The following is a 12,220-nucleotide window of genomic DNA, read 5'->3' on the forward strand; positions in this document are numbered from 1 at the left end:
AAATATTATTTATAAAATAAATAAACATATGAAAACTTTTTATTGCAAAATTGATCTTATTGATGCACGAAGTGCGGACATAAGCAGCGAAGAATCATTGTCGTCTTATATTTTTCACACGTCGCACGCTGAATACTCTAATAAAAACTATGCATATTATTATGTACATAGATTGTGCTATTATTATTTCTATGTTAAATTTAAATAATTGTTATGTTAAGGCAATGCAAAACTAGTTTTTAAGTGGTGGCAATTTATAAAAAATAATATAGATTTAAAGTCTAAGAACTTCTAAAATGAAGGGCATATTTTGTCATTTTTACAATACATGTGCATACGTGTGCACCAATACAGTGGTCAGCTGTCGCTGTATGCGTACAAGAGAGCTGCTGGCTCTAGAGCTCTCCGCTCTCTGGCTTTTGAACAAAATTTCGAGAGAGCCTGGAGCCACTTGAAAAGCCACCACGAAAAAATCGTGTGCAAAAAAATAGTATGGCGTTACGCATCTTGTTATTCTAATGTCTTTGGTTAGATCTTCTTCTACATTTTTCCTTATGATATTGATTGATGAGCCTGTGTCGATCATTCCCTTGTAAATTTTTGTATGATAACCTATTCGCACATAGGGATTGGTACATCCTTCTTTGTCACTTGAGTGTCCGAGGCAGTTTGATGAAAATTTACATCCATTCTGCTTTGGCCACTTTGATCTCGCGTTGCCTTTTTACCGGCACCTGACCGTTAGTGGTATTTGAGGTTGAAGAATGGAAATTAAGGGAATTGTTAAGAGGATTGTTTTGTTGGCCTTGTGTTAACTAAACGTGTAATAATTTCCCCTTTGACTAACCGGTATGGGAATAGTGGAAGAATACTGACTTTGATTTGTTGTAGGTTGATTCGAATTTTGAGGTTGCGTATTATTATTCTGATTCGTTCCAGGATAATAATTGCTGTAATTGTTATTTCTATTATTGTAATATCTTTGATTATTGCTTTCCCCCGTTCCTGCGTCTGTTCCCTTCTAATCTATTAGAACGCTGATTTTCTGGACTGGCGTCATAGAGGCCTAGCTCCATTGAAGCTTGTTTTAATTTATAAATAGTAACAATATCTTTGCGTGCCAATGACATATAAATTCTATGCGGCAATTTTCGATCTATTTTAGATTTAATAGTTCTTTTTAACTTTTCAGTGTAATTTGATTTATCGACAGGGTCGCTTTCTAATTCTGACTAGTCAAACATAATCCAATACTGTGATTCGAGCTTCTCGAAGAACTTACAGATGCTTCCGGGGTATGATGTACCCTTCAGTTGTCTTATAAATGTTATGTAGGGCCTGTGATCCAGGGCCGTCTTTGTATCCAGCCATGTATTTACTCTTTCTTGGGTCACGACCTCCAATGCTGCATCCACTAGTAACCGTTTTACTGCTCCTTAGATAACATGTGCTTGTCTGGCATCTTGGGTAGGGTATAAGTTGAGTAGCTGCTCGACCTGGTTAACAAACACAGACAGCTTGCCAGGTGTGCCATCGTAGTAGTTCAGTTCTTTAATTTGATTTAATAATTGATTTAGGTGGGTTTCCGAAAGTTGCGGATCTGCCATGGTGTATTTGTAAAAGTTTCTGGATACACGGTGTTTATTTAAAATTTTGTTTTAAGTTTCGGAATTAAAAATTTTAATTAATTTTGTTTCCCGACCGCACGGGATTTTCTTTTAAATTGTTTTGCAGATGTTACTGACCACACGGATTTTTCTTGAATACTACTTTCACGTAGATTCTTTTGCGGATCTTAAAATAAGTTTAGAATCACTGTTTTAATTCGTCGATCCTGGATAGCTAGTTGTATAGCGTATCCTTTAATGGATCAGTACCGTACTAAAATGACTCTTTATTTAACAGATCCTACCGACTGCGCCAATTAAATATTCGCAATACCCATATGTAAAAAAAACAAGAGAGAACGCTATAGTCGAGTTCCCCGACTATCTGATACCCGTTACTTAGCTAGTGGAAGTGCAAAGGAGAGTTTTCAACACTGACAGTTTTTGGCGGTTTGTGGGCGTTAGAGTGGGCGTGGCAAAAAGTTTTTTGGCAAATCGATAGAAATTTACAAAACTAATACAAAAATGAAAAAATATCAAAACATTTTTCAAAAGTGTGGGAGTGGCAGCTTTGGGCGGTTTGAGGGCGTTAGAGTGGGCGCGGCAAAAAGTTTTTTTACAAATCGATAGAAACTTACAAGACAAATAAAAAAATGAAAAAATATTAAAACATTTTTCAAAAGTGTGGGCGTGGAAGTTTTGGGCGGTTTGTGGGCGTTAGAGTGGGCGTGGCAACCTGAATCGACAAACTTGCGCTGCTTCTATGTCTCTGGAATCTGTATGTTTAAACTCAACTTTCTAGCTTTTGTAGTTCCTAAGATCTCTACGTTCATACTGACGGACGGACAGACGGACATGGCCAGATCGACTCGGCTATTGATCCTGATCAAGAATATATATACTTTATATGGTCGGAAACGCTTCCTTCTGCCTGTTACATATTTTTCAACGAATCTAGTATACCCTTTTACTCTACGAGTAACGCATGTGCATGTGCTTAAGCCTTAGGGACTTATGGATATGTCACTATATATATCCTTCGCGAAAAACGCTTCGGGTTTTTGTTCTTATGCTGGCTTTTACCTTGCGAACCTTGGGTCGGGCTTTGTATAAGTTGCTGTTGATTAAACAAAACTATAGCTCCTCTGTTCCGACGATAAAAAGTATATATATTCTTGATCAGAATCATTAGCCGAGTCCATCTTGCATTATGCATCTGTTCGTTCGTCTGCCCTTATTAACGTCTCGATCTCAGGAACATTATATAATAGGAAAAATAAGCATTCATACCAGAGACATGCACGCAGCGCTAGCTTGTTTCCAAATATTGTCACGCCCACTCTAACGCCCACGAAATTATCAAAACCACGCCCGCAATTCTGAATAGTGTGTTAAAATGTTTGTATTTTATTACATGTCTCTCCAATTTTTATAGATATGCCAAAAATATTTTGGCCACGCCTAATCTAGAGCTCACAAGGCGCACCAAACTCCCACGATCAAACTTTAAGAAAATTCAATCAATATTAAAGAACAAATTTGAACTTCGGGGAAAACAAAACCAGAAAACAATCATTTGTTTGATCTTATTGTCTGTATTTATTGCTCTTAAATTTATCAGCTAAGTAACTGGCATCTAGTAGTCGAAGACTCAACCCAACCATTATTGCATTAAGTTTAATTACACCAACTTTTTTGGACAGCATTTTATTTCAGTTTTAAACAGATCAAAATCGGACGAACATATCAAGTAACTGCTACAGAAACATTTTAAAAATCTTTGCAAAATATTGTTGTTTCTATTCATTTAATGTTTTTATTCGGTATTGCCCAGTTTTTTTTTAATATATATATCGTTTCTAGGGGGTACATAAGTTTCGGTTGGGAGAAGCTAGCTTTCTGTCTTATTTTTATACCCGTTACTTGTAGAGTAAATGGGTATACTAGATTCGTTGAAAAGCATGTAACAGGCAAAAGAAAGCGTTTCCGGCCATATAAAGAATATATGTTAGTGATCAGGATGTCAGGCCATGTCCGTCCGTATAAACGTCGAGATCTCAGGAACTGTAAAAGTTAGAAAGTTGAGATACATCATGCATACTCTAGAGACATAGACGCAGTGCAAGTTTATTGACCCATGTGGCCACGACCACTCTGTTGCCCACAAACCGCCCAAAACTTTTTGCCACGCCCACAAACCAACCAAAGCTGCCACGCCCACACTTTTAAAAATTTTTTTGATATTTTTTCATTGTTGTATTAGTCTTTTTTTTATTAAAGAATATACGTTTATTGTAGTGGCTGTTAATGGTTCACTAGTATCTACATCTATTATTCAAAGAACAATTTATTTAAATAAAACTTTTTTTTATTGAAGACAACTTGAGAACTTCCAGACTAACAGCAGCCCGGAGTTTAACTGGAAGATTTTAAGTTTAATTACATGTTGACATTAATCTACGGTGCAACAAGTCATTAAGGGTTATTCTCTTGTGCCTACGCCTGGTCTGTGTGAAAGCTGCTGCCCTTGCCAGTGGATTAGGGTGTCCTCGGAGTCGGGATAGGTACCTGCTGGCAGTCTCATTGATGACGTCAACCACCAGAAAGATTTGGAGATCACGGTGTATGTCGCGGCTACGGATGCACCACTCCGATCCAGTAATACCCCTTAAGTACTTGGCCTAGATCGTCCTTATCTTGTTCAGGTTGGACCTGGCTTCCGTGCCATATATGGGAAGCCCATACTTCCATACCGAAACGAGGATAGAGAGGTAAATTCTCCTCTTATTAGCCAGGCTCAGCTTTGACCTGGCATGGGTCAGCCAACGGAGACGGTTCGCAACAGACCGTAGATTTCCGCACGTCTGCTTAATGGGCAAACGTGAGTCTCCGGTCAAGGATCAGACCAAGATAGTAATACTCCTTTAGCTTATGGAGCACTTGTCTGTGGAAGAACTGTCCTGGGCTTGAGTCCCTTTGCAGCGTGTACGTCACCGTTGTTTTTTCCTGACTGATTGGAGATATTCCATCTGCAGCACCAGTTTTCAAAGCGTTTTAGCAGAAGTTGAAGGCGGTTCGTCCAGAGAGCTCCGGCGAAACCGATTCAGTAGCTTTCTAATACGGTTTCGCATCCTTCGAAGGATTCTTAGAACGTCACGGTTTTGGGTCCTGGCATATTCTCTCTTAAGTATGTGTTTCAACTGGATAAGCAACAGGATGTCTCGAGGCACAATAGCCTTCCGAGCAGTCCAGACAGAGCTACTGCCTGAAGAGGCTGCAGCCTCAAGTATTTTCTTATGCATCAGACGGGCAGCATCCTCCACATCCTTAGCAGAGCATAACTCCGTTTAGAGCTACAGGGAGTCATCATGTTTACTTTTGAACAAGCTTACGTTAGATCCAGGGGGCAGCAAGGCCTTTCTCATTGGTACACCGAGACCCACTATCCGGATCTGAGCGATCAGAGGGAGGTGATCAGAACTCAGGTCAAAGGATTCTGATATGCTCAATCTCCTACTATGAAGGTTTTTAAAGAGAGCAAAATCAAGCACTGACGGGGTTCCGCCTCCACATGGGTAGCTGAATTGTATTAGTCGATCTGGTTCGTCTGTTCGTCCATATGAACGTCGAGATCTCAGGATCTATAAAAGCTAGTAAGTTGAGATTCAGCATGCAGACTCCTGAGTCATGTTTGTTGACCTATGTTGCCACGCCCACTCTAAAGCCCACAAAACGGCCACGCCCACATTTTTGAAAAATGTTTTTAATATTTTTTCATTGTTATTAGTCATAAATTTCTATCGATTTGCAACAAATATTTTTGCCACGCCCACAAACCGCCATAAACTATCAGTGTTGAAGTCTCTCCTTAGCACCTCCACTAGCTGAGAAACGGGTATTAAATAGTCGGGCAACTCGACTAAAGCGTTCTCTCTGGTTTAGTATTATAATACTTTCAGCAACAGTATACAAAATACGTAGAAATATCTCTTATTAAGTCGTTGAAATAAATGAATATAAATCTTTTAATTTTATAAATTTAGAAAATTTATTCAGACTTTGAACTACAAGGTGTATTGGAGGACAAGTTAAATTCAAAAGCATATCAAACGGTCGCGCAGCGAATGGCAACTGAAGAAGCAACATGTGCATTGACAATGCCTGACGCTAGCGAAGATGAGTAAGTATTATTGTGCGTAAAAATACGCATTTTTAAAAACGGTTTCCACTTTTACAGACCCTGTGACGATATTCGAGAAGGGGAGGAAGAAGACAATGGCGATGAATCTACCTCTAATATACCAAGGGGCTTGCCAAAACCAAAAGTAGCTGCCGCCCAAGCTGCTGCTGTTACCAACGTGGTTGCCGGACGGGTGGGAAATTTACTGGGAAAAGGCATTGGCGGGCTTAGTTCAAAGTTAGGAAGTGGAAGTTGGTTTTAATCATTACCAGTATTTTAAAATTATAAGAAAAATATACACGTTTCTTTAATTTCTCTCTTTATTCAACTATTATTGTTTTATATTTTAAAAATTTAATATGCCAATAATGACATGCGATTACACCTTCCTTAAACGTATTTTATTCCCTTATAAATAAGTTATTAACAGCGGAAATAATAATAACTACCTAGGCACATTAATATGGCAAGCTTATACAGCTATATGCCCCTTGCTTCTTGATATTTAATAAAAAATATACCCCAATGTTCTTTTTAAATGTAATTATTTATTACTACCTTAATCTAACTAAACATATAAATAACAAGAGAGAACGCTATAGTCGAGTTCCCCGACTATCTGATACCCGTTACTCAGCTAGTGGAAGGGAGGAGAGTCTTAAACACAGTTTTTGGCGGTTTGTAGGCGTTATAGTGGGCGTGGCAAAATGTTTTTTGGTACATCGATAGAAAATTACAAGACTAATACAAAAATGAAAAAATATCAAAACATTTTTCAAAAGTGTGGGCGTGGCAGTTTTTGGCGGTTTGTGGGCGTTGGAGTGGGCGTGGCAACATAAATCGACAAACTTGCGCTGCGTCTATGTTTCTGGAGTCTGTATGCTTAATCTGAACTTTCTAGCTTTTGTAGTTCCTGAGATCACAGCGTTCATACGGACGGACAGACAGACGGACAGACGGACATGGTCATATCGACTCGGCTATTGGTCCTGATCAAGAATATATATACTTTATATGGTCGGAGACGCTTCCTTCTGCCTGTTACATACTTTTCAACGAATCTAGTATACCCTTTTACTCTACGAGTAACGGGTATAAAAATAAACATATTACATTTATTATTTAATTTTGGAAGAATATGTCTTTATGTACATCAACGGTGAAAACATTATCTAAAGACATATAAATATAATATAATATTTATTTCATTTTTGAAAGATACATATATATACTTCTAAACTGAAATCATAAGCTTCAAACACTAATACGGAGTTTGTTTTGTTCTTTCATATTACAAATTGTTACATTTCTTATTTAGTATCCCCATATTATTAAAGGAGTAACACTTAATTTATATTCAAAAAATTAAATTACTTATTATCTGTTAATAGATGAAAAATAAAAAACGCGTATTGTTTTAAAAATATTAATATTATTATATTAAACCAGCTTTTTAAATTCATTCAGCGGACGATTTTAATAGGTATATCACAAATAAATATAAGAAAAAAGCAAAAGATAGTTCCTCGACCAACACAATCCCGGTACTCATATAGTGGGAGTGCTTACAAGAAATTTCAACTTTTTTCAGCATATTGATATAAATTCAGATACAAAAAATGTAAAAACGAAAAAAAATTTAAAAGTGTGTGCGTGGTAATTTGGGACGGTTTGTGGGCATCAGACAATAATACAGCAGACAAACTAGACAGACGATCCAACATCGACAAGAGCCAGCCGTCCAGAAGAGCAAACTGCACGTATGCCAAAAGCTTGCCGGTTATTCTGGTCATACTATGGTAAAGCAAATTCGGTCGGACTATAGCAAGAAATCATGTTATGGATCTAATTTTATCAAATAAAACATTTTTAAATTTCTACATGTAAAAAACAGATATTGGCGGCGACAGTGCGTAAACTTAGAGACTAGGGGGACTTAACAGCTGCTGGTGTCGTCGTTGCGCCGACTCGGAGGGCGTGGTTGGACCGACAGATCGTTGGATGTAGATGGAGCTTCCGCTGCTGTATTGCTTCTGTTTCTGGGGGGCATTAGGAATGCCGATGCTGATGTTGATAGGCGGAACCAACCTGATCCGCATGCACAATTTGTTTGCCTATGATTACATTAATTGTAGTACATAGGTAAAAGAATTCAATTTTTTATTTTAGACAATGCTTATGATTTGAGTTTTGGCTCTAGTGTTGTTAGCATAGTTTTTTATAGTATTTATAATATAGCATATAATATAATCTAATATAATAAAATCAAAAATTATACTTTCAAATGTAATATAATGCAATTAAATATAATAAATTAAATAATAATAAATAATCTAGTATAATATAATCAACTATGGTATAAACAAATATAGTGTAAACAAATATAATATAAACAAATATAGTATAAACAAATTTAATATAGTTTAATCAAATATAATATAATATAATATAACCAAATATAATCAAATAAAATATAATATCTATTCGAGTACCGCTAATGTAATTTTCAAAAGACTTTGTAGTGTTCGACGGAATTGTCAAACCACGGCCACTTCAGTGGTTACAACTTACTTACCATGACCCGGCCCACTAGTGCGGCCGTGTTAACCGTCTGCTTACTTCCTTTAGTTTGCTATTTCCGCTCCTTTTGTCATTGATTTTATTTCTTTTTTGGGTTGTTCTTTATATCATATTCCAGGAGTTTCGTCATCATGTCTACAAAATTGTGCGTTACAGCAGGAAAGTTTACATTGCTTTGATTTTGAGATTTCAACTGCCACATGAGAATGCAGCCAAGGTCCATAATGCAAAAACACGGCACGCAAATTCTGACATTTCGGCAAGCGGAGGCCATGCACAAACCAGAGAACTGCAGCAAGCCACCGGCACCCTAAGTGTACCCGCTAAACACCGGGAGTCTCCGCACCCGGGTGTTTGGAGACACCCTAAATTTAACAATGACAAACACCCGGGTGTTTTGCCACCAAGGTGATTTTCTGTACTTGCACAAAACACCCGGGTGTCTGCAGTGCAAAGAAGTTTAGGGTGAGTGACGCGCAAGCAACGATCGGCCGCAGGTACTTTTCTGTATGCATAAAAATTGTATGGGTGGAAGCGAGACACAGTCCAAAAAATGTAGGGTGAATGGAAACACCCAAGGAAAAGGTCGGGCACATGTTTTGGCGTTTTGATGTATGTAATGTCTTAACAAAAAACCAACTTATGTATTATTTAATAATATATTATTAAATAGTATTTATACTTAATTAACATAATTATATTTCTATTGTTTTTTGCTGGTTTTTTTTTTGTTATCATTTTAAAAAGAAAAATTATACATTTACAAAGTGAAATTGGTAATTAAAAATTAAAAATTTTAACAAAGCAAATAATATAAGATATAAAAAAGATATGTCTATTTCGTGTTGGTTAAATTTCTGTAAAGAGAATGCATAAATATACAGATTTTAGGCATAATATATTTCGTTTTTCAGTACTTACTGTAATTTTCTTTTTCGTATGTTACCTACACAGGCACTCGACTGTCTACCAGATACCCGGGTGTTCACCAAAACACTCGGGTGTTTACCAAAACACTCGGGTGTTTTGCCAGACACCCGGGTGTTTCCGAGAAAAAAGGCACTTGCCTTTTTCTGCGTTTGCCTTCTCTACCCTTCGTTATGAGTGGCGAGTGTGATCGGTACCCGCAACGTAGGGTGCCGCATTGATTCGGGTGCGCAGGCACCAGGGTGTTTGCAGAGCGGGTGTTTGTATGTACACGCGATGACCGGTGTGAGTGGCACCCGTACTCAAAATTGTTGAGTGTGATCAGGGTGGCAAAAATGACACTCTTGCAGTTCTCTTGCACAAACTGACTTGACTTGGAGGCATTGTGGGAAAGGGACATATTTTAAGGATATAAATAACATTAATTTTTATAGTTTCTTTCTTCCATTTTAAAAACGAAAATGGTTGCAAAAGAAACAACTGGTCTTTTTTTTCCTATAGGGCCGCAACGGAAAATGGCGGCCAGCGAAACAAGAAGAAAAAAGTCAAACCAAAAGAACAGTGCGGTTACGAGCGAAAAAGAAGAATGGAAAGAAAACAAGAGAGACTGCTATAGTCGAGTTTCCCGACTATCTGATACCCGTTACTCAGCTAGTAGAAGTGCGGGAGAGTGTTTTCAACACTGACAGTTTTTGGCGGTTTGTATGCGTTAGAGTGGGCGTGGCAAAAAGTGTTTTTGCAAATCGTTAGAAATTTAGAAGGCTAATACAAAAATGAAAAAATATTAAAACATTTTTCAAAAGTGTGGGCGTGGCAGCTTTGGGCGGTTTGTGGGCGTTAGAGTGGGCGTGGCAAAAACTGTTTTTGCAAATCGTTAGAAATTTACAAAACCAATACAAAAATGAAAAAATATTAAAACATTTTTCAAAAGTGTGGGCGTGGCAGTTTTGGGCGGTTTGTGGGCGGGGCAACATGAATCGATAAACTTGCGCTGCTTCTATGTCTTGGGAGTCTGCATGCTTAATCTTAACTTTCTAGCTTTTGTAGTCCCTAAGATCTCGACGTTCATACGGACAGACAGACGGACGGACATGGCCAGATCGACTCGGCTATTGATCCTGATCAAGAATATATATACTTTAACGCTTCCTTCTGCCTGTTACATACTTTTCAACGAATCTAGTATACCCTTTTACTCTACGAGTAACGGGTATAAAAATAGGAAAGAAAAAGGCGCCGAAAAAAAGAAGAAGAAATAATTAAAATCAAATCAGAAGAAATCAAAGAAAAAAAAAATATGTGCCCATTTGTTTCTCTGTTATTTTAAATAAGTTGTGCATATTAGCAAAACTGTGTTTCTAAATGAGATGTGTACACTGGCAACACTGTGCTATTCACCAAATGCGTATTCTGACAACACTGCGCTGTTAAATAATTTGTGTATTTTGGCATCACTGCACTTTTATATGAGAAGTTTTTATTGGCACCACTTGTACAAGCTGCAACACTGTGCTATTCACCAAATGCATATTCTGACAACACTGCGCTGTTAAATAATTTGTGTATTTTGGCATCACTCCACTTTTATATGAGAAGTTTTTATTGGCACCACTTGTACAAGCTGTGACCGCAAATGGAAAGCTATTGCTCTCATACTCAATTGCGCAACGCAAAACGGTCCCCGAAAAGAGGAGTGCCTTAAAAAGCATCCTACTAATTTTCAGACTGAAATGGCGGCTGCCTTGAAGTAGGTAGGAGTGGCCTAGCTATTGCTCTGACACACAGTTTAAAAATGGCGACGGGCAATGAGATGCATATATCTTTAAATTGCCTTATATATTGCGGCCGAAAATGGACGCCTCAGAAAGAGTAAGAGTGGGCAAAAATTTTGTTTATACTACCGCAAACTAAATTGGCTGCGGAAGAGGGAGTTGAGTATTTATTTAAATTGCATCCTTTGTTATTGCGACCGAATATAATCCCGAAAGAGAGTGTAGCAGTTGCTTGCAATATGTACCCCTATATTTTACTTTTGATACAATAGATGCTTTATATTTAGATAAATGCGGCTTTTTATAACGTGTTGCTGCATTGAATAAAATTTATTTTCTTAATAATGCGGTATTCTTTAGTAGTGTTTTATCTTGCAAAGTTGACCGGAAATTTTTTATTTTGGTGCTTATTATCTAACAGAAATGTTTATATATGCCGTTAAACACACTTATTTGAATTAAAATTTACTTAGCGGACCCTTTGCGTGCCTCTTTTTAATATTTTTTTTAGTGACGGCACTGCCAGCTTTTGTTAATATATTTTTTATGCAGTTGTGTACAGTCGCACCATTGTGCATGTATATTTGTTCTATTTTCTAGCTAAATTTTTAATGTAATATTTATAAATTGACTACACGGCTCATATTTATTTTACGTGTGTTGTGTAGAATTGGTTACTTTATACATGTAAAATACACATACTGGCATCACTGTGTATGTACACTTTGTCTGCTTTTGATTTACATTTGTAATGTAATATGTATAAATTAGTCCCTCGGATTTTTTATTTTTGACATGTATTGTGTAGAATTGTATACTTTACATGTACTATATACATAGTGGCGCCACTGAATATATATACCTAACATATTTTACCGAAACCACTTTAAATAAAAAATGTAAATACTAGCGTCATTGTGCCTTTGTATTTGACGTTTGTGTATACTTTTACATGTATAAGCCGTTGTATAAGGTGCGACACTGTACTTTTACACCAATTGTGCATAGTGGCGCCACTGTGCCTTTGTATTTGACTATTGAGTATACTTATACTTGTATTAGCCGTTGTATAAGGTGCGCCACAAGAGTTGTATATATCGATATTTTTCCTGAAAATGATAAATTTATATCGTGATATTTTTTTGCACAAATAT

General features: G+C 37.2%; 1 protein-coding gene across 7 annotated transcripts in view; it reads left to right on the plus strand.

The window, feature by feature from the left end:
• The window catches only part of LOC120454845 (calcium-dependent secretion activator), a 46,934-nt gene extending 40,555 nt beyond the window's left edge, over window positions 1-6,379 (plus strand). For 6 of the 7 annotated variants that reach the window (XM_039640340.2, XM_039640343.2, XM_039640342.2 and 3 more), the window contains 2 exons: window positions 5,651-5,787; window positions 5,845-6,378. In XM_039640340.2, the coding sequence (XP_039496274.1) occupies window positions 5,651-5,787; window positions 5,845-6,049 (342 nt within the window). In that variant the 3' untranslated portion in view covers window positions 6,050-6,378. Of the gene's footprint in view, window positions 1-5,650; window positions 5,788-5,844 lie in introns of all 7 variants that reach the window. The other variant, XM_044006483.1, reaches the window with a different exon arrangement.
• Window positions 6,380-12,220: the final 5,841 nt, after the last annotated feature.

The sequence above is a fragment of the Drosophila santomea genome, chromosome 4, assembly GCF_016746245.2.
Source record: "Drosophila santomea strain STO CAGO 1482 chromosome 4, Prin_Dsan_1.1, whole genome shotgun sequence".
Classification (NCBI taxonomy): Eukaryota; Metazoa; Arthropoda; class Insecta; order Diptera; family Drosophilidae; genus Drosophila; species Drosophila santomea.